Consider the following 23,427-nt stretch of genomic DNA (forward strand, 5'->3'; position numbering starts at 1 on the left):
GGGATAATCAGCGTATGTCTGCTCCTAAAAGGAAACATGTGGAGGGGCTCCCATAGTTCACCACCTTCCAGTGAGCCTCATGCTCTTTGAGCATTAACAGAGCGCTCAAGGGTTACATGCAAAGTTAGAACATTCCCTTCTTGCAAATTAGTATGTGTTCAGTTGCTTTGAAAATGTTTCACAACTTAATCAGATTATAATAGGAGTTAAAAACTAAAGGCCCTAACTTATACTTCTGCTGAGGGCAAAATTTGTTCCTTAAAAAGATACTAATTTTTTTAAAAAACCTGTATAATTCTAAAAAAAATGACTAAAAGTCATTTACTGATTTTCATTGTTGTTATTTCTGTTAACAGAAAGGCAAGTGAGTGAGTGTCTGTAGAGCAGTAAGATTTATTCATAGAAAGGTTGATTCACGCTAAAGGAACAAGAATAAAGTGGTTTTATCCCAACAAAAACCCTGCAGAAAGCAGGCCCTCAAAGACTTTATTCCTTTAATAAATAATTATTTTATTGCATATGGCTATTAAGGAGAGCATCCATGATCAATACAGACTAAATACAATACACTACTCTAGTTCCATTTATTCTCGTCTCCAGCAGCATCACATTTATCCTTATATACAGCGTGTACATTGGAAGACACAGCAAGATAAGTTAAGTCTCTTGTCATATCACAATAGCAAGAAATATATTTAACATCTTGATATCCATAAACAATACGTAACCAAAATGAAAACACTGCTTAATAACTATAGAGGTTATATAGCAAAAAATATTTTAAATTTAAGGTAAGTCAGGCAAAATGTACAAAGACCCAATATACATTGTGAAGTTTTAGCAAACATAACATTTATACATTTTGGTTCCATTCTGTAAACTAAATCAAGAATGTAAATATTGCATATGCCTTTTGTGAAATATACAGGATAGAGGAGAACTGAGTACATCATCAAGTTTTTTTTTTAAGTTGCTGTATGAATATTAACCATTTGTTATAGTGGCATGATTTTACAATTGGTACAGAGGGATACTTCAAAATAGAAGTAAAAACATTGCATTCAGCAGGTACCACATTCAGTGCTATTGTTAGGGGGCAGGGGGTTCATAGAGCAAACATCAATAATTGTATTTGTTTCAGTTTCAGAACTGAACAAGTACTAACTTAGAACATTTTAGAAACATTTAACGGGCTTTAAAAAACCAAATAAGCACATTTAAATTGATCTTAGACCAATATTGTACAGCCTATGCATTGCTGTGTTGCGAGACCCCTGAAAATTACGCAGGGAAAAAAAAATTACACCCTGTGTTGCGGGGTGGAAAAGGAATTAGTTTACATTCATCTTTGTCTTGTAATACAATCCTGTGTTCTAAAAGTTCAGCATGTAAGCAGGAAGACTTTGCATTGCCATTATATTTGTAAGACATTGACTCTTATCTTCCTCAAAAGAAAAATATATAGAGATATATATAATGCATTCTGTTTATAGTGATGTATAGGTTCTCCACTTATCACAGAGAATTAAAGAGAAAAAAAATCACACACAACTCAGATGACTTAGTGTAATACTTACATGACTACCAGAGCAGGCACTGGGGAGGTACCCTTAAAAACCAATTGTATATGAACTCTTCATTAAATTTATCAAAGGAGCAACAAGGTGGCAGAACATTCTGCTAGTCTGGTGCAACAACTGTAGGCCACCACACATCACTAGTATTTTCAGAATACTGAAAATGTTAAAAAACATGGGCATCCTTGTAAAGAATTCTGGCTAACTGACTGCAACTTTCATTTTTCCCTTTAATGATGCCTTTAGCTGGAATGCTACTTTTCTGGTCAGAGGCAAATATTAGGACTTTCTGGATGGCATAGTAATATATTAGAATTAACATTTCAATCTGCCCAATACTTATTATCATCATCCTTGCATGCCTGTGTGGATTTTTGGTTAGGAGACATGCAGCGAAGATCAGGGTTAATTGACAAGTATGAGTTTGTAAATAGCAGAAAAGGCTTTTGCAATTTGAAGTACCTACATAAACACCTACTTAGAGAGGATTAAACAAGTGTCAAAGGTAAAAAGAGACACCCCCCAATGCAGTTTGATTATTTTAACTTACGTTGCTTAAGTTACACACTTTATAACTATTCGGAATCTTCCGTCAAAGTCCAATCCACAAAGTTTCATTTCATTTTAGACTTTTCAGTGCCCACATTGGGCTTTGTCTGATAAGTAAACACTGCAGCTAGTGATTTAGAACCAACCAGCAGCTGTATACTTTAAAAAGTTAAGTAAGGCTGAAGACTGTTCTTGAGAGATACTCAGCATAGTGATAAAGGAGGTCCTGTTATACACCAACAATACAAATCCGGCTTTACTTTGAACTGAGGTAGTACTGTGGTAGGCTTAAATTTATGCCAGTAAATACCAGATTTTACTGCTTTTGCAGGTGTTTGCAGAATCCCTTAATATGCTGAAGAATAAATACAGTGAGTCTTTGCAGAAAAAGGAAATGAAGGCATTGGCCATAAGTTAAAGAGGCCGGTTGAAAAGTTCCGAATTTCTAGAGAATATCTTGAATAAAGTCTGTCAAAACAGCAGCACAATGATACTGTAGATGTCAATGACAGGAAATGAGTGAGGCAGGTTGCTCTCCCTTCCTTGCTGATTTGTTGTCCAGTATAGTCCATAACTGTTTTGAAAATTAAGCAACCTTTCGGACCAACAACAAAAAATAAAGTAAACCTTAAGCAGCTTCGATTTAAAAAAACCATTAGCCAAGCAGCTTCTTTCAATGTTGTACTCTGTTGTTTGAGGTCATGGTGATAAAACTAACTCCTTCACTCTGGAGGGGAAAACAAAATGAAACAAGTCAATAAATACTGTTACACAAATCACGTTACTGATTTAAAAACCATCAAGAGATTGTTTTACCTTTATGTCAAGCTTTAATGACAACAAAAGTATCATCGAAATGAGAATTACCTATAAAAAATATGCTTACATATCTTACATGGGATTACACAGAGGAAAAGGGGATAAGGCACGTTTTCTAACCTACTACTATTTTGTTTTTATGACTACCAATAATAACTGTTCAAGAAATCAAACGAGATTTTGGGAGGAAAATGGGAGAGGAAATAGCAAAAATTCCTCCCTCCTCCCCCCCTTCTGAACAGCACTGGTTTGTATTAATAGCAAGGTACAAGTTCTAGAAAATATATAGAAACAAAAGTTTTCCATCTAGTTGGAAGCTAATTAGTGGAGTCTACTTCCAGACAGCGAGAAACAAGACTATTCAGACACTATTTTGTACGAAGGGCAAGTCTTCTCAAAAGATAAATGAGTATATAATGGATAATCATATGAATTAATTATTTCAGTTACTAAGAAATCTACTGTGCATGACGAAGACCAAAAACTCTGTAGCTGGAAAGGAAAATGGCCAATCTGCCCAATCCCCAAACAAAACAAAAACAAAACAAAAAAACTTATCCTCCTCTTTACCTTTCACAGAACGAATGGCTGTTGCCTAAATAGCTGCCTGAAACAGCCAACCAAAATTATATTGTATATTTTTTTAAAATCCCATTTTATTTTATGCTGTTTTAAAGAATCTAGCTGAACTGTGTCAGGTTCTTTTACTATAAAGAAATAATGAAAGATATGTACCACTCAAACACAGCAACACTGTCATATTTCTTAACTCACAACTTTAGAAGGGTTTCTTATTGTGGCTGTTAAAAAAACAAAAAACATTTCCTTGATGTGTCACTTTAAATATAAATTGTTCTTAGCTTGTTATTATTTATAGTAGCTGAGCATATATAACAATTAACAGAAATCAGAGACCTTGTAAATTCTACATGCAAACAAAATAGTGTATGTGTAGCACAAGATCAGATAATATGAATGCAAAATTGTATTCACATTAGGTTCTCCTTATGGTGCCTGTTTTTTTAAATTTATTTTTAGTTTTAAAACTTAGTTTTAAAAGCTCAGAGGAACCTGTAGATTGAAGGTGAACTGCAACATTTTTGCCAAAAATTAAAGAGTGCTTGCACATTGCCAGGAAGGAACAATTATATAGCTGTTCAGAAACATAGGCCTGGATCCAGCAATCCCCAAGGCAAAAAAATCCATGTTAGCTTTCCTGAGTATGGACATAAGATCAAGAACGTAGTTGTCAGTGTACTTTATCATGTATTTATTAATTTCGGCATGTAAAACCAAATTCAAAGCCAATGCATAACAAGTTATACATGAAACCTGGATAATTAACAAAAATGTAAATACTGTATAGTATTCATATAATTGGATTTTTTCTGTATTGATTCCTGATTAATCAAACACCACGGCTTGTTACAAAAGTACACAGATCAAAGGCTGACACATCTTTCCAATATGCTGTGGAAACCTACTTTCACCAATTTTATCCAAGAAAAGCGACCTGTTGAAATCAATGGGAACTACTGAATGCTCAGCCCTTTTGAAAGTCAGGATTCTTTTTTAGATGTCCAGATACGGACTTGGAGCCTAAGTTTATGCCCCCTATTCAAAAATTTTGACCTCTGCTTCGAACCTTAAAAAAGCCTAGTACAGTCTAGCTTCTAAACACAAACAAAAACAAACCCACACACGTTCTTACTATGGAGGAAGAAGACCAATCTAGGTGTGGATTACAAATTTTAGAAGGGACATGCAAATTAACGATTGGCACATACAGGATAAGTGAGGAGCTCTTATTTACACTCTCTCATAGTACAAGAACAAGGAAACTTTAAATTGAAAGATAAAAATAATTTTGTTAATATCATGCATAGTTAACCTGCGGAACTCATAGCCACAAGAAAATGTTATGATCAAAGTGTAATAACTCACCTTCAGGGTCTTGTAAGCAAAGATGTTCACAGACGTTATTAAATAAAGTAAATGGGTGTACTAAGAACCCACATGAAGCTACTCTGTGCAGTAAAAACAGCTGCAGTCAAGGACTGGGCCATGGGCCATGTGGCAAGCAGCTTAGAGTGGTGAGAGTATGGAGCTACCAGGGTTACCTACATTTCAAAATCAGGGCTTGGGGACTGGAACAAAACTGTTGTGCAGGCAGCCAGCATGAGTGTGCTGCATTTTGTTGCAAGTCTGTGTGGTTCTATGAGGAGAAACAGAGTCAAGAGAGTCACTTCTTGGGATAAGGCACAAGGGTCTGATCAGATGCTTCTGCAAAGAGACTGTCTTTCATGCTGTTTTCTTCCTACTGTTGTTTAGGGAAGCAAGAAGTGTTATGTGTACACTCTGTAAATAAACAAACTGCTAAAAAATAGCACGACTCTGTCACTGATCTCTTATCTGAGCAGAAAACATCCTGCCAGGCCTGAATTTTGGCTACTACTCATAGGGGCAACAATATAACTAAGGCCAATAGCTTAAAAGGATTCAAAATGTCTACAGCCTATATGGATAAGAAGAATATCCCTGGTTACAGTAGTTAGGAATTTTGTACACAAAGGAGCATAAACACTCATATTTCAGGATATATGTACACCAATGATGAAGAAACTTTTGCTTTGGGCAGATTATTCCAAAAAATTGTCCATGAGTTTTCTTGCATCTTCCTCTGAAGCATCTAGAACTAGCTGCTTCCAGACACCAGATGCTGGTCTAAGCGGTCAGATCGAATACAGCAACTGCTGTTATTAAGAGCTAGAAGTTATCACTGTCTAGATTTTGTACTACTTGAAAAAAATATTGCTTTTAAATTATTTTGTACTTTTTAATAAACCTTTGTAAACTTCAGTTTAGTTTACATGTATTAAGGAATATCATAATGCAAACAGCGAGTAAGCTGTATATCTGATTGCCCTGTTAAGGATGCTTACTTAAAAGCATATTAGGAATTTGACCCATAAGAAACTGTACTTGTACAATGATCTGAAGTGCTTGTAGGCCCTGATTCAACAAGGTACTTAAGCGTGGCTAATGATTCTACTCACATGCTTAAAGTTGGGCACATGCTTAAGTATGTTGTTCAACTGGGGTCTTAAGGCCTGATTCAAAGCTCAGGACTGTCAGTGAAATGGTTTCCATTAACATCAATGGGCTTTTGATCAGGTTTTTAATGAGGAAAGGAAAAATAATCACCGTTACGTGTGTTGCCATGAGATCCACACGAAACTTCTTGTTGCAGATTCAGAGGAAGCCATTTACCTATTTGCCTAAAATAAAGGTGCCAGTTCCTGACAAGTACTATCTATTAAATTTAACTTTGGCCATTAATATGCTGTATGTAATCATAGGCTCCAATTCAGCAGCACTTAACTATGTGCTTAACTTAAGCATTTATAGAATTCCATGAGACTACACAGGTGCTTAAAGTTAGGTGCACGTTCAAGAACTCTGCTTACTTTGGGCCAAAATTTGCAAGCTACAGGATAGATTCCTGATTGCTTCCAGAAATAGAAAATGTTAAACACCTTAATCAAAGCATCATAGATATGGTCCTACATAAGTAACACACAGCAGGAGGAGCTGCATAACCAGGGCATGTTGCATAAAGGAAGTCAATCACGCATGTTTAACAGACCAATCTGTGTGTCTATGTATGTATTAAACAAATATAATATTTGGGAGAAGTAGGCTGATAAACCCTATATCCAGGGCCACACGAAAATCTATCAAAATACAAAATCTGATATAATTTCTACTGTCTTTATCTAAATTGTTTACTTCAAATGGTTTTGGGGCACATCAATAAGAGATCCACAATTACAGGATCAGAGTTTCCAAAACTACCAAAGGCAAAACTCATTCAAATTGCATTTAATGCTTCTCTTGAGTGCACAAAGCCATAAATACTAACATGAAATTAGCTAGAAAAAAATTCAGTATTGCAACTTATCAAACACCATGTGTACAGAAATAATGGCTTGCCAATTAAAACAAATTCAATCTGCTTATTAATTTGCAGTCTGTAAGCAGTGAATAAGAGTGTACTAGGTCTTTAAAGTTCTAAAAATAAATATAATTCTCATCAACTGATATGCATAGAAATGAACAGTTATTGATGTGGCTCAATACACAACACGCTGTTGGTCATTGACAACCTATAAATTAACTCAAGAGGCAGTGTGATCTATCGAACAGAACCCTGGATTGGGAGTTAGAACACCTGGGTTCTATTCCCAACTCTGCCACTGGTTCATGTGCGACCTCTGACATGTCACTTCACCTCCCTGTACCTTTAATTCCCCTCCTATCCTTCAGCTGTCTTGTCAGGTATGTTGCAAACAAATAACTTTTCCACCATAAGTAGTCCCATTGAAATCATTGAAATTTCTCATGATAGTATAGTAACGTTAAGCACATGTGTGTTTGTAGGATCCAAGCCATAGACTGTAAACTCTCTGTGGCTGGATCCGTCTGGTATTCTATGGTTGTATGGTGCCTAGCACATCTGGACCCTGATCTGAACTGGAGCCTGTAGACACTACTATAATACAAAATAAAAAACAATAAATTAAGAACGGACACACTGTATTAGAATTACATTATTTCAAAGGAAGGGAAGGACGAAAATGAAAACAAATGTCTAAACTTTCTGATCAGTATTTATCACTCCTCCCCCCATGATATTAATTCATAGAAATATAGATCAGGGGCCAAACCCTGACCTTCCTCCAGCCCTTCTTCAGCAAGTTACTTAGGAACATGTTTAACTTTAAGTGAATTCAACAAGACTACTCATGTGCTTATATTTAGACATACTTAAGTAGGGGGTCTCTGCAAGTTGGATTTAATGAGACTACACATGGAAGAAAAGAAATTTTGGCCCCTGATTAAACGAAAAGGTTTAAGACTAGAGCTTAACTATTTGCCAAAGCAACATACATTTCCCCTACTGCAAAATATTTAAAGTGTCCACAACTACCATCAATCTGATGTTACACATATATATTTCAAAGGAAAAACAATTTAACTATGAAAGAGGTGATAACTTTTTTGAAAAAAAAAAAGTATGTTTGGACATAATTTGAGGCAGGCTGCTCAAACGATCACACTTTTGGGGGTTTGTTCTTCTACTAAGAAAACAGTAAAATGTCATTTAAATATGGACTTTTTAAATTTAGGGAAAAATGGGCACTGCGTGAATACAGGCTATGACTCACGATAGCAATCAAAATATAGAATTTGTATCTATAACTATACACCAATCAGGCTTTTAAATAAGCAGAGCAGGGTTTATGTAGATACCGGTATCTACATTAAAATGAGTGTTATAGTACTTTAAATCAAAACAAAAAACCTTATTGCTTGAATATAAACACAAACAAAAAGAGATTCTATCTTCTGAAGTGGGAAACGCATTGCTGCACAACTTGGAAAAGCTGCTGTGTGCTGCCACCTGCAAGTGCACTACAATTATTTTCAGACATTTAATAGTGGACACTATACGTTAGAGGCTACGATGGGTACCAGTATTCTTTGAGGCCACGCACACACATTACAATTCACTCTTCGTGCTAAATTCTACCCGCAGATACCAAAGTAATAAGAGTTGTACACAGGTATCGGAGGACAAATTTTGGGTCTTAGTTTAATTTCCCCCCCCAATACAAACTGGAAATTTTAAACACTCATTTCTTTAACTAAAATGAACTTTCTCTTCTCAAAAATTTACATGCCTCACTTTGCTGAGAATACTAAGTGATTGTTTTCACTCGAATTTTCTACTGCAATATAATGGGTCGATCCTGCAGTGGAAATACACATGGTAGTAAGTGCTACACTTAGGTTCTTGCAGAATCTGGTTCTAAGTTTGGTATAAATGGTATTTCGGTATCTATTTGTCAAGAAGTTCACAGACTTCCAAGTATGAGCACCTGTGCATTAAAATATAATTCTATATAAATTATAGAATGATTTAAAAATATCATTATAATGAATTTATAGCTAACATGCTGGGCCTTGATAGGTACTTCTCACATCCATAAAAAAAAAGATAGGTGTAGATTTAAAAAAAAACAAACAAAAAAAACCTTACACGTTTGTACTTCCCAGATTAGTTAAAAAAAGTTCTCTTACTATACCTCTCAAATTCAGAGATTTTGCTATTTTCTATTACTAAATAACTTGGAATGGATGTAATAAATTAGGCAAAATAAGCCTACTTAGTACAATAGGAAGTTTGTTCCGTTATTTCCACCCTCTCTCTCCTGCAGCTTGGATATATGCCTGCTTAACATATTAAATGAAACTGAATAAAATCAAGTCACTTCTCATACAGCAAGCAAGCAAATCATCAGAAAAATCTTTCAAGTCTTTGATCTTGAACTGGAAACAACCAGGAAGCAGGGACAGAACATGAAGAAACAGAGGTGGAAACTATATAGGAAATATGCCACCACAAAGATTAACACGTGGCATCCAGCCAAAGAGACACTGTCTCTACAGGATTTAGACATCAAAAACAAACAAGAGAGGTTGATGACCATCACTACTGCATTTGCCTCCCACCTTACGAGCTACCACTCGATTTTATTATCACTGCAGATATAAAAACAGGACACTGGAAAAATGGTTGCAATTTTATGTCAGTTTGGTTTCCACAAGTCCTTTTGTGTCAACCCCAAAGAGATGGTAGAAATAATCTCACAAGCTGACTGAAGGGGGGGAGGAAGGGGAGGAAGCAAAATTATATAAACATAGAAGCCATATAGGAAAGGGTAGTAGAAGAGGTACTTTTCATTTTTCTGTCCTGTCCTTATATTTTCTTCAGATTGGGACTGAAAATGGAAGAGTGAAGGAGAGAAGAAGCTGGGCATGAGGTTGCAGACTACATGTTTCTAGGAAGAAGGGGCAAAGAAAACCTATAGGGAACTGAGCAGACAGAGCTCATTTACTGGGCTGACAGGTACAGACATAGCAATGTATGTCCTTGAATATTCTTCTTCTTCCATTCTACCTATAGGGAGTCAGAAAAAGGGATTGCAACCTCTCCTCAAAGGTATGTGATCTAGAATCAAAGTGCACAAAGGGGAAGCTAAATAAACACCTGATTACTGTACATTTCTGAACAATTCTGCAGATTTGGGTTGAAAATCTCTGTAAGTTGGCCAATATTTTTTGCAGAATTATGGAGGCACCAAAACCATACAATATATGTTGAAATGAAAAGGTTTCTATCAGTTTACTGGAAACTCAATTATACAGGATGCAAGATGCCCCACAGCACTGTGCAAAAGAGGGGGAAATGGCTACAGTTTTCCAATATGTCTGGACAAAGCTTACTACTTTGTTTATTTTGCCCATGAATTCTTCCCATTCTATTTTCCACCAAAAGCCACTCCAGTTAAACCAATCTCAGAATTTACTTCACTCAAAATACAGTGTTTCTAAAATTGTAAGGCAGGCTTCCCAGGCCAAGTGTAAGGAAATTAAAAAGAAAGTGAAAACTAAATGGTTTATTCCTCGCTATATCATTAACACATAAGTTTCAATTACTGATCTATCTAATAGGTTCTCAGTACTTGGTACATATACTGAATATTCAGTAAACTGTTTTATCTTGTGAGACCTTCAAATATAGAAACAATGACGCAAGAAAAAACGTTGAGGCTGCTTTGTCCAAATGTTTAAGCATTCTTGCAAAATACTCTTCCCCTTGTCAAGATGGCCCCTGTAGTGCTTCAGTGTAGATGGCTACCTATGCCGACAGGAAGTGTTCTCCAGTCAGCGCAGTCCAGTCACCTTTCCAAAAACCAGGAGCTAGGTCAACGGGAGAATTCTTAACTTTTTAGTGTAGACCAGACCTTAGTGTGCTTACTTAGATCATCATCATCTAATAAATTTACCTTACAAGTGCTGAATCTAATCCACACCACTCAAAATCAAAAGTTAACAAGTTCTACTCCTATTATTAAACCACTGGGAGACAGACACTAATAACACTTTAAAGTACCGTACTCATAAAAGAGGACCTGAGCCAGATTTTAGCCTCAGATGCTAGGTATCCAATTTGCTTGACCATTACAGTACCTCCTCAGTTTGAATTCACCCTAAAGTTTCTTTCCTGCCATCAGATGCACCGTGGGGCTCACAGAGTCCTCTATTTATAAAAAGCATTCCTGACCCAAACAATTGAGGACAAATTCTATTCTCATTTACAGGTTTGCAGTGTCATTAATTTCTTCTTCAATAAGGTTGCACACCTATAATTGAAAACAGACTGACTCAGTGGTTATTGGCCAATTTTCAGCAGTGCTTCAGATCTCCATGAAAATATCTGAAAACATCTACTCACCTGCTCTCCAACCTAACTCCCAAGTAGGCATTAGTCCTGTTTCTTTCTGTGAACAGGTAAATAAAAATTTATTGTATATTATCAGAATTTATTTAAGATTAATAATCAAAGCAATTGTATATCTGACGAGTACATTTTTTATTTCTGATTTACAATATAGATCCCCTTATTCCCTGCCCCCACCTCAACTACTATAAAACTGTATTTTTTCAAAAATAATGCTACAAAAAGTGTTCTGGAGTCTAATAGTATACCAGCACTTAGGTCTTATATTTAAAGCAATATTTTGTTAAAGGAATATCAATAATTTGCTTATTGATATCATTCATGATTCTACAAGAAGAATCCACAACAGATGAGAATCTCTTCTGAAATTTATATACAATAGTATTGTATACAGCAGCTATTATATTGTTGAGGGTTGAAAGGTTGTCACATTAACACCATAAATAACCCATTACATGTCACATCTGAAGACAAACTGATATACCCTTTAAAAACAGAGGCAACAAATTGCTAAGTAGTTTAGAAATGCAATACCAATCTTTAAAATCTTAAAAAAAATGTCTTAACCACAGTCCACTATCTCAAGCAAAGCACACAAGCAGTATTGAAGGAATTAAGATTATTCCTAGCTGCACTGCATGCATCTCGAATCCTCTTACCTAATAGCTTCCTGAAGAGACAAAGTGAAGCAAACCCATATTCATTAGCTCTGCTAGACTGAACTGACTCCAAAGCTTCACTTTTACAAAGGTAGTTAAGGAATGAGAATATAAAGTTGCCAAGTTACCTACTCCAAGGAGCAATAATGTCGGAGTCAAGTGAGGAATCTCAGTTCAAACAACAGCAGCAAATATTCTATGTGCTAGTTTTCAGCTGTGAGATCAGTATCTAAAAAGTCCAGTTCCTTTAAAAAACACCCTTTGTTTAACTATGAAAATACCTACTTGACTAAAGTAATCCTCTCAAAACTTAAACGTTATTTAAGAAAGGGGAGGACATTTTACTAACGTTTAAGAACCTAGTATTATTTATGTCCTAAAGTACAAATCCGTGACATAGTGCATTTTCTTCTGTAAATACAGGATTTGTCAGTGAATGTTTACCTAAAGTACAGCCCAAAATAGAGCTCTGGGGCCATGTAATGTACTATTTCACGTGTTTCTTTCTGTACTTAAAAGGTTTCCTAGTTTTGTTTTGTTTTTTGGCTACTGTAATTTGCTCCAGAGCAAACACGCTTGTAAGATATCAGTATCTTAAAAAGATCCACGGATGCCTCACACAATGCTTTGAGAAAACGATTCTATTTAGCAACAAATCTGATTATGGTGCGGGAGGGATAGCTCAGTGGTTTGAGCATCGGCCTGCTAAACCAGGGTTGTGAGTTCAATCCTTGAGGGGGCGATTTAGGGATCTGGGGCAAAGTAAGGGACGGTACTTGGTCCTGCTGTGAAGGCAGGGGACTGGACTCAATGACCTTTCAAGGTCCCTTCCAGTTGTTTGAGATAGGTATATCTCCATATTAAAAATTAAATAACTAAGTATTTCTTTTTAACATTCTATTTTATTGGCAGGATGAGATCCATAAAAACAAATAAAAATAGGATCTTTGTTACATAAGAGTTCAGTCCAATCCCACAACCACTCAGCATACAGAAAGAATTCCCTGAGATTTCGGTGGGAGTTCCCAATACAGAGCTCTTATAAAAATGGATCAATTTGCAGACATCCTACCCTGTCACAGTAGTTTGGGGCACCACGACTGGTTGCCATGAAAATTATTGGGATGTCACATCAAGGGACTATAACTTCATGTGGGGAAATAAGCAGTAGATGAAGTCTCATAAGGCAAGGATTCGGTTTTATAAATGCTCATAGCGACAAGAACATACAAAAAAGAGGACTAAAAGCCACTGAAAATATATAGCAGGGGATATCTTGCAACATACATGTTTCTCAGAATTTTTCTGGCTGTCAGGGGGTCTTTACAGCATAAGGTTCTCTCAAAGGTCTAAGAGCCAGACACTCTTGCAAACTTTATGTATTGCATTGACCAGGAAATATAATCTAAAAGAACGCACACAACAGTGCAAGCAGAGGAACAATACACAAATCCTTTTTAATTTCACATTTACCGAACAAATACAGTACATCATATATGCTAACTAGACACAGTACAATCCAGGTCAAGCAGAAGTACTTAGCTATCTCCAGCTGATGCAAATATGCAACAAGCACCAGACCAATTTCAAGTCTGTTAGCCAAAAATAGACATATTTGCATTTAAACTGGCCAATCTTATTAAAACTAGTGAAAGTGAGCAAAATTAAGGACACTGAACATTTACATAGAATTAATTCCTGACACAGTAGCAGTGTGTTCCTGAGAATACTGTTCAGGCTAATAAAACAGGTACATATACTAAAATCTGAAAGAGGCGTATACTAGGCAAGGTAAGTTAATGGATATTACAGTCACCCACTCTCTCTGGCTTCATAATTCAAGACTTAACTAAAACTGAAGTAATTAAGTGATGTTATTCAGTTCTGCAATAAACGCTATCTCACTTGTAAAAAGCCTACATTAGGATTCCCCAAGGATTTTAAGGTCACTTGGTCATTCAGAAAGTTGGCTAGGAAAAGGAAATTTCCACCTATTAATTGTATTCTGTGTTCATGAGCCCCAAATACAGGCCCATGAGTTTTCTGCCATCAGGTATCCCAAATATGGTTTGTCTTCCAGAAGAAGACCTGTTAAGAAAAGTGTGAATAATTGTTACTCTTGTAATGTTCCCATGTTATGTATAGAAACCCCACCCTGTCTCTTGATGCTTCCCCCCAACCCCACAGCAAAATACGTCAGCAGCAGTCTCAAGATGCCTGTTCATATACAGAGGAGTAAGCTGGAGCACCAAGAGGCAGGCCAGTTCTCCTTACACAGAGGGCATAGCAATTCTGAGCACAGCTACTGGATGAATGCCTCCACCTAACTGACAGGTCATCCAAAACAACCAAGACAAGAAATCGGTCTGTATTTCTGGCAACAGATCACAGAAATGCCTTCCTGCTTGCCTTACTTTTTACAAATACAACTGATAGAAAACTTGGATGAAATCCACCTAGTGCAAAAACATTCCTCAAAATCATACATAATAACGTATGAATACGCTTCAACTACATTAGTTCCCATAGCTCACAATTTCCCACATTTATGGCCCACAGACCACACAGCCGATGAAGTGAGCTGTAGCTCGCGAAAGCTTATGCTCAAATAAATGTGTTAGTCTCTAAGGTGCCACAAGTACTCCTGTTCTTTTTGCAGACCACACATGGTGTACTGAGAGCTGGCTGGTCACATGGTGATAGCTCTCCCTATTTCCAGTTGCTAAACATCATTAAAATGCAGGGACAAACAACAGAGACACAAGGTGGGTGAAGTAATATCTTTAGCTGGACCAATTTCTGCTGGTGAAAGAGACACGCTGTTGAGCTCCACTGAGCTTGAGGCCTCAAGAAGAGCTCTGTGTAAGCTTGAAAGCCTGTCTCTTTCACCAACAGAAGTTGGCTCAATAAAAGATATTGCCTCACCCGTGTTATCTCTCTCATATCGCAGGACCAACATGGCTACAGCAACATTGCAAATGGGAAAATAATGCCAGGAGAATGAGACATTGCTATAGCTCCATGGGGATGTTGTGTGACCACAAATGGTCTGAGAGATGGCCTCAGTCAATCAGGAATAGGAGGGGAAATGGCCCATGTTCTTTATCAATCATTCAGCCCATGCTATGAAGAAGATGACAGAAACCCCCTATCCTAGATGGATTAAAAAGACTGTGCAAAACTGTTTAAATTAAGGAAGAGTATAAGAAAGGTCCCACAGTCCACGAGAAATTCACATGTTCATGATGAAAAGTTCCAGAGGCAGCTGTGTGCACAGCATCTGACCCAAGTGACAAGCATAACTCTAGGATTAAAATCAGAAGACATATGTGTATGTGGTCCATCCTGATACTTAAGTATCATTATGCTAAATTCTGCACTGATTTACATACCACATATTCGCATGGACTTCCACAGAGTAAACAGAGTAGAATTTGGCCAAGTATTTCCTGTTAGCTGACAACCACTTAACATAAATACAATGTAACAATGGTCAGATCAAATTATCTCTCTTATTACTTGAATGCTTTTTATGTACTGACAATATTTCATTTCTTGTTTCTGGATAAGAATTTGCTTTGTTTATATATAATGTGAATTATAACTTTTTTGACTACCACAATAACCTTTTTTTCAAATCTGCCAAACGTGGCATGTATTTTAAAATAAAGAAGCAAAACAATTTAAACAGTAATACAAATCTAGAAATTGAAACAGTAATGTAACTAACACAGATCAACAAATAAAAGAACATGGCTTGGAGAAAAGCTATTCGTAAAATTATTATTAAGTTATTTAGCTTTTATTTGTTTACTAAAAGGTTTGTAACATACCAAAAGAAAAAACTCCTCTCTGTTAGCTGTGCCTAAAGGCATGACTGCCAGTACCGTCATTCTCACAGAGCCCTTCTGTCCACATTCCTAACAATGTAAAAACAGCTGTTTTCTCATCTAGCCCTTGTTCCTGTCACACCTTTTTTAAGAAGGCATACAAGGCTTACCTCTATCACTTATGTGATGAGCAAAGAATAACTGTCAAAGATACTTAGAAAGTACTCTGTCTTTTAAAGCTAATTTTACAATAAGAATTAGAATACATTATACCTGAGTAACATACAGCTATTCTTCTACTGAAGAAAAAGCAATTATTCGGGTTCAGGGGAAAAAAGAGGATGCAAGGAAAAGATTAAGACTTCTACTTATTCTGTGCCTAACTAAGAAGACAACTAGTACACTGTATATGTATGTAACTGTATGAACTTTAGTCAGAAGTAGTCACTCTTATAGAAGGTCATTAAGTGGAATTCAAGCCCAAGTCTTGGAGAATACAAGACAAATGCAGATAATTCAAAAAAGATTTTCAAAAATACTATGGGTATACTATGGGTAACTTCATCACTGTGCTAAGACAGAGCAGATTGTGAATAAGAACTGTGTGTAATGAAGGGTAGATGTGGGAGAAACAGAATCTGCTCTCTCAACTTGGGGACAGAGCACTGGCAATAGCCACTACTGCAGCCTAAAGGCTGCAACAACACCTTTGATGCAGTGTGCAAGCCCTTGCTCTTAGGATCTACTCTCAGATTCACCAGATGCTGCCTCGCTGAGCCTTTGCCCATTCTCCTCTTCCCCGAAAGCGTTGTTTAGGCTGCCATGGAACACCACAAGGGTACAGAAATACTTTACACAGGCTCACCACAACATGCCCCTCCCTATGTACAAAATCTGCATGAGTTTTGCTGCATTTAGGCCCCTTCACCGCTCTTTCCCAGGCTGCAGGATTTTGTCTATTGTTTTTGTTTTTTGTCCTCCAAGTCAGGTATAAAATTATTTAAATGTTATACTTTGTCCATTTATTTCTTTAGGGCCACATTATGGCTATACTGAAGTCCCACATCACAGCTATATTGAAGTCAATGGCACAACTCCTATTGACTTCTTTTAACCAGGTTCTGACCCCCTTATAAAATGTATGGTCATTATTTTTACAACACACATATGACATAATATTACCATATATTAAGTACCTTTCATTTTATTGTCACTACAGTGTTCATGCTAATGTACAACCACAAATGGTTAAAATGAGACTTGTTCCATAAATGACTTGCAGTGTTGAATCAAACTGTAGCGGTGTGTGTATCTGGAAAACAACCTATTGGTCAACATTCAACAACTGATTATTAGCAATTTTATTTAGTTTAAAATTTTCATTGGAGCCCACAACTGTACCTCTGTCATCAAATCGTACAAAACTATCTATTTAGCTACTTTGGCAGGCATTTAATTTGATATTAATGATTCAAATAAAATTGTAATTACAAATTTCCTTTTATAAGTGAATACAATGAGGAAAAAAAATACCATCCTACCGTTCATTTCTGCATGCTTGAATAAAGTTCTTAATGCTGTATGAATGTAGCTACTACTACAGTGGCACTATAAGTTTACAAATGACTCCATAAAGATAATTGTAGAAACTGTATTTGCTTCAGTGCAGCATATTTATGTTCATTCACAAACTTTTCCCTGCATTCCTCTATGACACCTGGTAGCACTAATATTAAGACTGTATGCTTTTAACAAACTTGATTTCCATCAGTTTTTTAAGAGGAATTCCCCCATTGACTTCAATAGGAAGAAACATTTTGGTGTGGGGGGGTCGGGGAGGAATCAAAGCCACCCAACACTTAAAAGGATTTTTTATTAAAAAAATCATGGCCCGTGTAAGAATTCCTGGCAGTTCACTGCTGACTCAGACTCCTTCCTGAAGTGTTACAAATTTTGAGCCTATAAGCTGAAATATAGGCTTAAAATGGTTCAAAATTATAAGTTAAATAATTAATACTTTTAAACAATTTCATTCATAAAAACAATTTTACCTTTCTCATCATTTCATACACAAGTTAATTTTAATCAACTAGAGAACCATGGCTTTTTTGTAAAATGAATGTGAGTTTTGCATTTTCCGCTATGACAAACCCATGACTTTTCCTTCTTGTCACGCCAAGCAGCTGTAATCATCATATCTATTATATATCCAGCATTTTAGAGGATTAAAATTTGGACAGAAATATTTTCTCAAGACATCCCCAATAAAGCAATTTCGTCATTTTAAAATCTGTATGTTGTATGAAGAGTTAAAATGGTACTACAATACAATTGAATAGCTGCCTTTCATAAGGATTACTACATCTGCTGTGGCCCAATCCCATACTTCTCATGCAGGAAAACCTTCTTTTCACCATAAGTGGAAAAAATCTGCTTGTGTAAGGAGTTTGAGTCCATAGCCTAAAAGTGTAAACAAGAACTCAAAAAAAAAAAAAAAAGATAAAAGACAATAGCACCCTATCACTCATGGGCAAACATGCTTCACAAAACAATCACTCCATATCTTACCTCTTAAGTCCTCGTCCTCAAAGGAACCTGCACAACACCTTCAGAGGATGAACTTGGAGCTTAAATTCATAACTTCACTATGACTCAATAAAGACACTGGATTTATGGTTTACTGCAACAATGGGTAACCTCACTAACACTCCTCTGTCCTAGGGTTGCAGAAGTGTTAACTGCCCACTTCACCTTGAATGGTCTCTTGCAAGGGGTGTTAATTCATTATGCTAAGTAATCTGCTTCACCTTGTATTTAGCTGTGACACACTCATGAGTACCTTTCCCAGATATGAAGAAGAGCTCTATGTACACACAAAAGCTTTTCTCTTTCATCAACAGAAGCTGGTCCAATAAAAGAAATTACCTCACCCACCTTGTCTTTCTAATATCCTGGTACCAATACAAATACAACACTGCAAACAACAAGAATTGTTCATCCATTTAAACAGTCTACCCTGAAATGTGGGCCAGCAAAAGATACAAACACCACGAAGGACTGCTTAATGGATATTTACTAGTACTATCACATAAGGAGAAAGAAAACAAAGCTTTCTCACCAGCCTTTTTGAAAAAGTTCCAAGTCACGAGAAAGAAGATATTGCATTAGGAAAAAACATCACTGCTCCTCCTCTAGAATTACTTAGATACATAACTCAAGCACTGCAGAAAACATAACAGTTTGAATAAATCCAATACTGTTGTGAAAGTATTACACAATACACTGTTAACCTCATAAATCATATCAAGTATCATATACTTCCATGAGACAATTTTGGTTTTATTCTTGCTGTTTAAACAACATTCAAGTGTCATGTGGCAAATTATTATACTTGCTTACTTTTCACATTTTCACTTGTCTTGAACTACGAAAGCCGAGTCACTCTTACTTTCTGGTACTCAAGCAATAGCACAAGGAAGTAGTTTGTGTCTTCTCCATTGGACAATTAAGTTTAACTGCCCCCTGAAAGTGTTTCATTGGATTTTTTAATCTATTCCTACCAGGCTGTATACAACCTTTTGTCAAAAAAGGCCTCCAAATTCTCACCTTAAATAGTTTGACAATATATCCTTTAAGAACCGATTTTAAGAGGTGTTAATCTCTACAGAATGACTGCATTAGCTATTATTTAAAAATAATACACTCCCTGGAGAATTGAATCAGAGAAGCAAACCTAAGATTAATTAAATTTTATTCTATCCAATTTAACAGTTTTCATTGACATGATTTTACAACTGTTACTGGCATTACTTATTGATGTGTTTCTGTCTTAAGTCATACCTACAGTATTATTGCAGATCAACTTTAGATTGCCTATATCTCTGAAACAGATTTAGAAATTAACACCAAGTGAAAGCAGAACATTTCATATTCTATACTCATCACCACAGCATTTAATCACATAAATATTGTTAAAGCATCACTTGAAGAAGTTGTACAAAATGGAAAGTCTGTCATTATGTTCTACCGTTTCTAAGACATTTCTTCTGTTTCTGGTATCAGCAAATTTGCTATATTGGCATTACATTAAAGCCCTCCATTTCTTACCCCTTCAAACAAAAACAAGCTTCTCAACAATGTCTAATCTGTGTGTCATATAATCCTGTTTAATACTATACAAACTCAGGGTAACATTTGGATAGTTTTTAAATTTAGCAAGAATATCCTGGCCTACTAAAAAGGACACCCTCTTCTTTGGAAAGCCTTCCACTAAAACTAAAGATATCCTCCATCTTCAAAACAAAAACAAACAAAAAACTTTAATGCATAAGAGAAATTAATGACGGTCAAATTAACAGAAGATGGCCCCAATGACATGGTTGTAACAGATGGTGTTGCAACTCAAAAGACCCAGAGATTCTGCTGTATTCTGCAGCCACAAATACAGCATTAAGGTATAATGAAATAGACATTCTTACTTTTTAGTACACCTTTTGGTGGATCTGTATAACAGTATCAGAGTGGACTGTACATAACTATTTCAGCCTCCTCACAGCCACAGTAAATTAGACAATTCCACAGGGAAAACCCTCTCCTCTTGAAAAGAATTCCACTACAGGTTACTAGACAGACAAGGTGGTGAGGTAATACAGGTTACTGACGGATGCATTGCAAAAGCACATTTAGCTAAGTTATGAGAGTGTTCTGACTGCCTAGATAGAGCTAATAAATCCAACGTGGGAAATCACTCTATTGGATGAGAGAACAGAAAATCCTCTCCCTGATGACACAGTTCATGATCTTCAATCATAATTTGTCTTAAAGTGGCTCACTACACACTTCTTCTACAAGAAGGATATTTTAGACTGTAGCACAATTCTTTAGTGTACCATCTCTATTGTCTTTCCTAAGATATTTCAGTCCCTTGTTGAAGGACAAATATGTTCCCTATTCTCTTTAGGCTGTGAGCCCAACAGTGGGCTGACAACCCATTGTCAACAGTGAGGCTGGGGTTGGTTACTACAGCGTACTGCTTGTAATAGCAGGTGCATGGCCCTGGGGCTGCCATCTGCCAGGAAGGAAGTATTCTCTTCTAGGATGCTGAAGCGACTGTAAACAAAACACTGACTCACTCCTGAACTATTACATTACTGGGTATTTCGCAGTGTAGATGTTATATGGGTTTTTCTTCATCTGTTTAACTATTTCTATATGCTGTTTATTAGAATAAAATACTCTTATGGGTCACTTATATGGGACAGCTATTCTTTGTTTATTGTGTAAGTGTATGTGCCTCCCGCGCGCGCACACACACACACACACACACACACACACGAGCTACTTTTTTTAAAACTGTAGAACTTGTTAAATTATGAACTCCGGTAAAGACACTATAGCTCCAATGACTGAACTGTTAATTACCTATGCACAGGCAAATCTAAGTGTCAGCTATTTAATGAGTTTATCTACAACTGAGTTAATGGCTTATTTCTTAGGAACGTTACTGGAATTAGCCATGATGTGGGAAGAGTACTAATACTTCACCAAAACCTTTCCCCCACACTTTGTCTATCTAGTTGGTTTGATTGGATGCACACTGGGGTAGGAATTCTTTGGATATCTATGTGCAGTATCTGATCTCAGTTGGAGACTCTAGTCTAGGCACTACTGTAATACAAATAATAAATAATAATCTAACACAGAAAATATCTTGAAGGACAGTGAAAATTCTATCTGAATTCCAAGCAGAACATACTCGTGCAAGATCTGTAACTGAAAAAGAAAATAATTTATCAATAGTTTTTAAAAAATTCACAGAGGTATTTATATTCATTTCAAAAGTATTTCCCCACTCGAAAACTTGAAATCATTATCTGTTTCCTTAAAACAAAGACAAGGTGAGTGAGGCAATATCTTTTATTGGACCAATTTCTGTTGGTGAGAGAGATGAGTTTTCGAGCTTACACAGAGCTCTCCTCTAAAGTTTGTCTCTCTCACCAACAGAAGTTGGTCCAATATTACCTCACCCACTTTGTTTCTCTAAAATCCTGGGACCAACAGCACTGCACCACACCACACCACACACAACAATGGAAGCTATCGATCCTTAAAACACATTTACCCTTCACTGCATTCAAACACTGGCATTTTTTGTACATTTCCACATAGCACAGGACGACTGTCATTTCGCTAAAAAGATTTTAAATGTTTGTTTTGGAAAAAGAATTATATGGACCTTACAAATTGATATGGGGGAAAAAATAGGATAAACTATGGGCCTGTTATCCATGACCGTATTCCTTTAAAGGTATTTCCAACCAGATTGTTGCCCATTAGATTCAAGTTTAAAACAAACTTCTCCACTTTTGATTAAATCAGGCTATTTTTAGCAGTACGTTTTCATCTACAATACCAACAGAAACACATTTGCATGTACATGAATAAATATGCAACTTAGCAGACTAGTCTCCACATAATCATGCATATTGATAAGAAACTATCCACCAACATGCTAAGCACCAGTGTCTAGCTGTCTACACATTAGGGGCAGGATGCATGTCTACCTTTCAGGAAAACTAAAAAGAAAGTTACTATACATGCTATGACAGTTTACCAATCAATTAAGTATTTTATCCTTATGCAGACAGAATAAAGAACTGAGGGGGAGGGTGAATTTCCATTTATTTCAGTAAGCTTTAAATCAGGCCCTTAGAAACTAATCCTGCAACTCTTGCTCACACCAAAAAAAAAAAAAAAAAGACACTAAATTCATTAAGAATTTTGCTTTAATAGAGCTGCATGGTCAGAAAGACCTACTACTCATGTGAATTTGGGTTTACCTAGTGCAAGTCTGCCCCCGGTGACCACCTTAAAAACACATACAGAGAAGCAGCTATAAAAAAACATAAAATAGCTATATTTTTTTAATTCAGAGATGCAACGTGAAACTTAGAAAAATAAGCACTCAGATACCAGGGCTGTGGGTACCAAAGTGAGAACCTAGAGCTTGATACTGCACTACTGAAATCAGTGAATGCTACTGATTTCAATGAGCATAGGATCAGACCCAGAGATAGAATTCAAGAGTTCATTTTCAAGCAAATCCTATGAGGACTTAAAGAATTACAACTAAATATTAAATGAATCTACATAGAAAAGTCTATTTGATAAACTTTGTCTATTTGTTTTAGATGGTTTATTTTATGCATTTTGCGAATATACTGAAAAATCTACTAACTCAGCAAAATGCTGTCTTCACAATTTCAAAAACACAAAATAGGTGCACTCATGGACACAAATACAGTCCATAAGTGAAGTATGTATATGCACACACATACATTATGCCTCATGATGGTCTTTAAAAAAATTACAAAGTAGTTAAACATTTCTTTAGGATTTGTTTGATAGATGGAAAAGACAGACATTTTGTTAAGTGCTCTTGCTGCTTTTGAGAAGATCTGGCTTAAACTGAAAATACCTGGATTGTATATACAATACTTTAACTTCCTAATGGGGAAGGAGATCCATTACTTAAACTGACTACAGTGTACACATGCCGTGTTTCAACTTTTAAACCAGCTTCAGTATTTCAATACAATGATATTTTAAAAAATAGTAAAACCAGC

General features: G+C 36.3%; 1 protein-coding gene across 4 annotated transcripts in view; it reads right to left on the reverse strand.

Annotated features, from left to right (window-relative positions):
- Window positions 1-489: 489 nt before the first annotated feature.
- IRS2 (insulin receptor substrate 2) overlaps window positions 490-23,427 on the reverse strand; it is a 31,583-nt gene continuing 8,645 nt past the window's right edge. The window contains exons 2-4 of one of the 4 annotated variants that reach the window (XR_006287386.1): window positions 18,371-21,574; window positions 11,308-11,353; window positions 490-2,853 (exon numbers count right to left, since the gene is read on the reverse strand). Coding sequence is in view for 3 of the 4 variants with exons in the window: in XM_037896748.2 (XP_037752676.1) it covers window positions 2,826-2,853; window positions 11,308-11,353 (74 nt within the window). In the remaining variant the exon portion in view is untranslated. Of the gene's footprint in view, window positions 5,266-11,307; window positions 11,354-18,370; window positions 21,575-23,427 lie in introns of all 4 variants that reach the window. The other 3 variants (XM_037896748.2, XM_037896754.2, XM_037896766.2) reach the window with 3 other exon arrangements.

Source organism: Chelonia mydas, chromosome 1 (genome assembly GCF_015237465.2).
Source record: "Chelonia mydas isolate rCheMyd1 chromosome 1, rCheMyd1.pri.v2, whole genome shotgun sequence".
Lineage (NCBI taxonomy): Eukaryota > Metazoa > Chordata > Testudines > Cheloniidae > Chelonia > Chelonia mydas.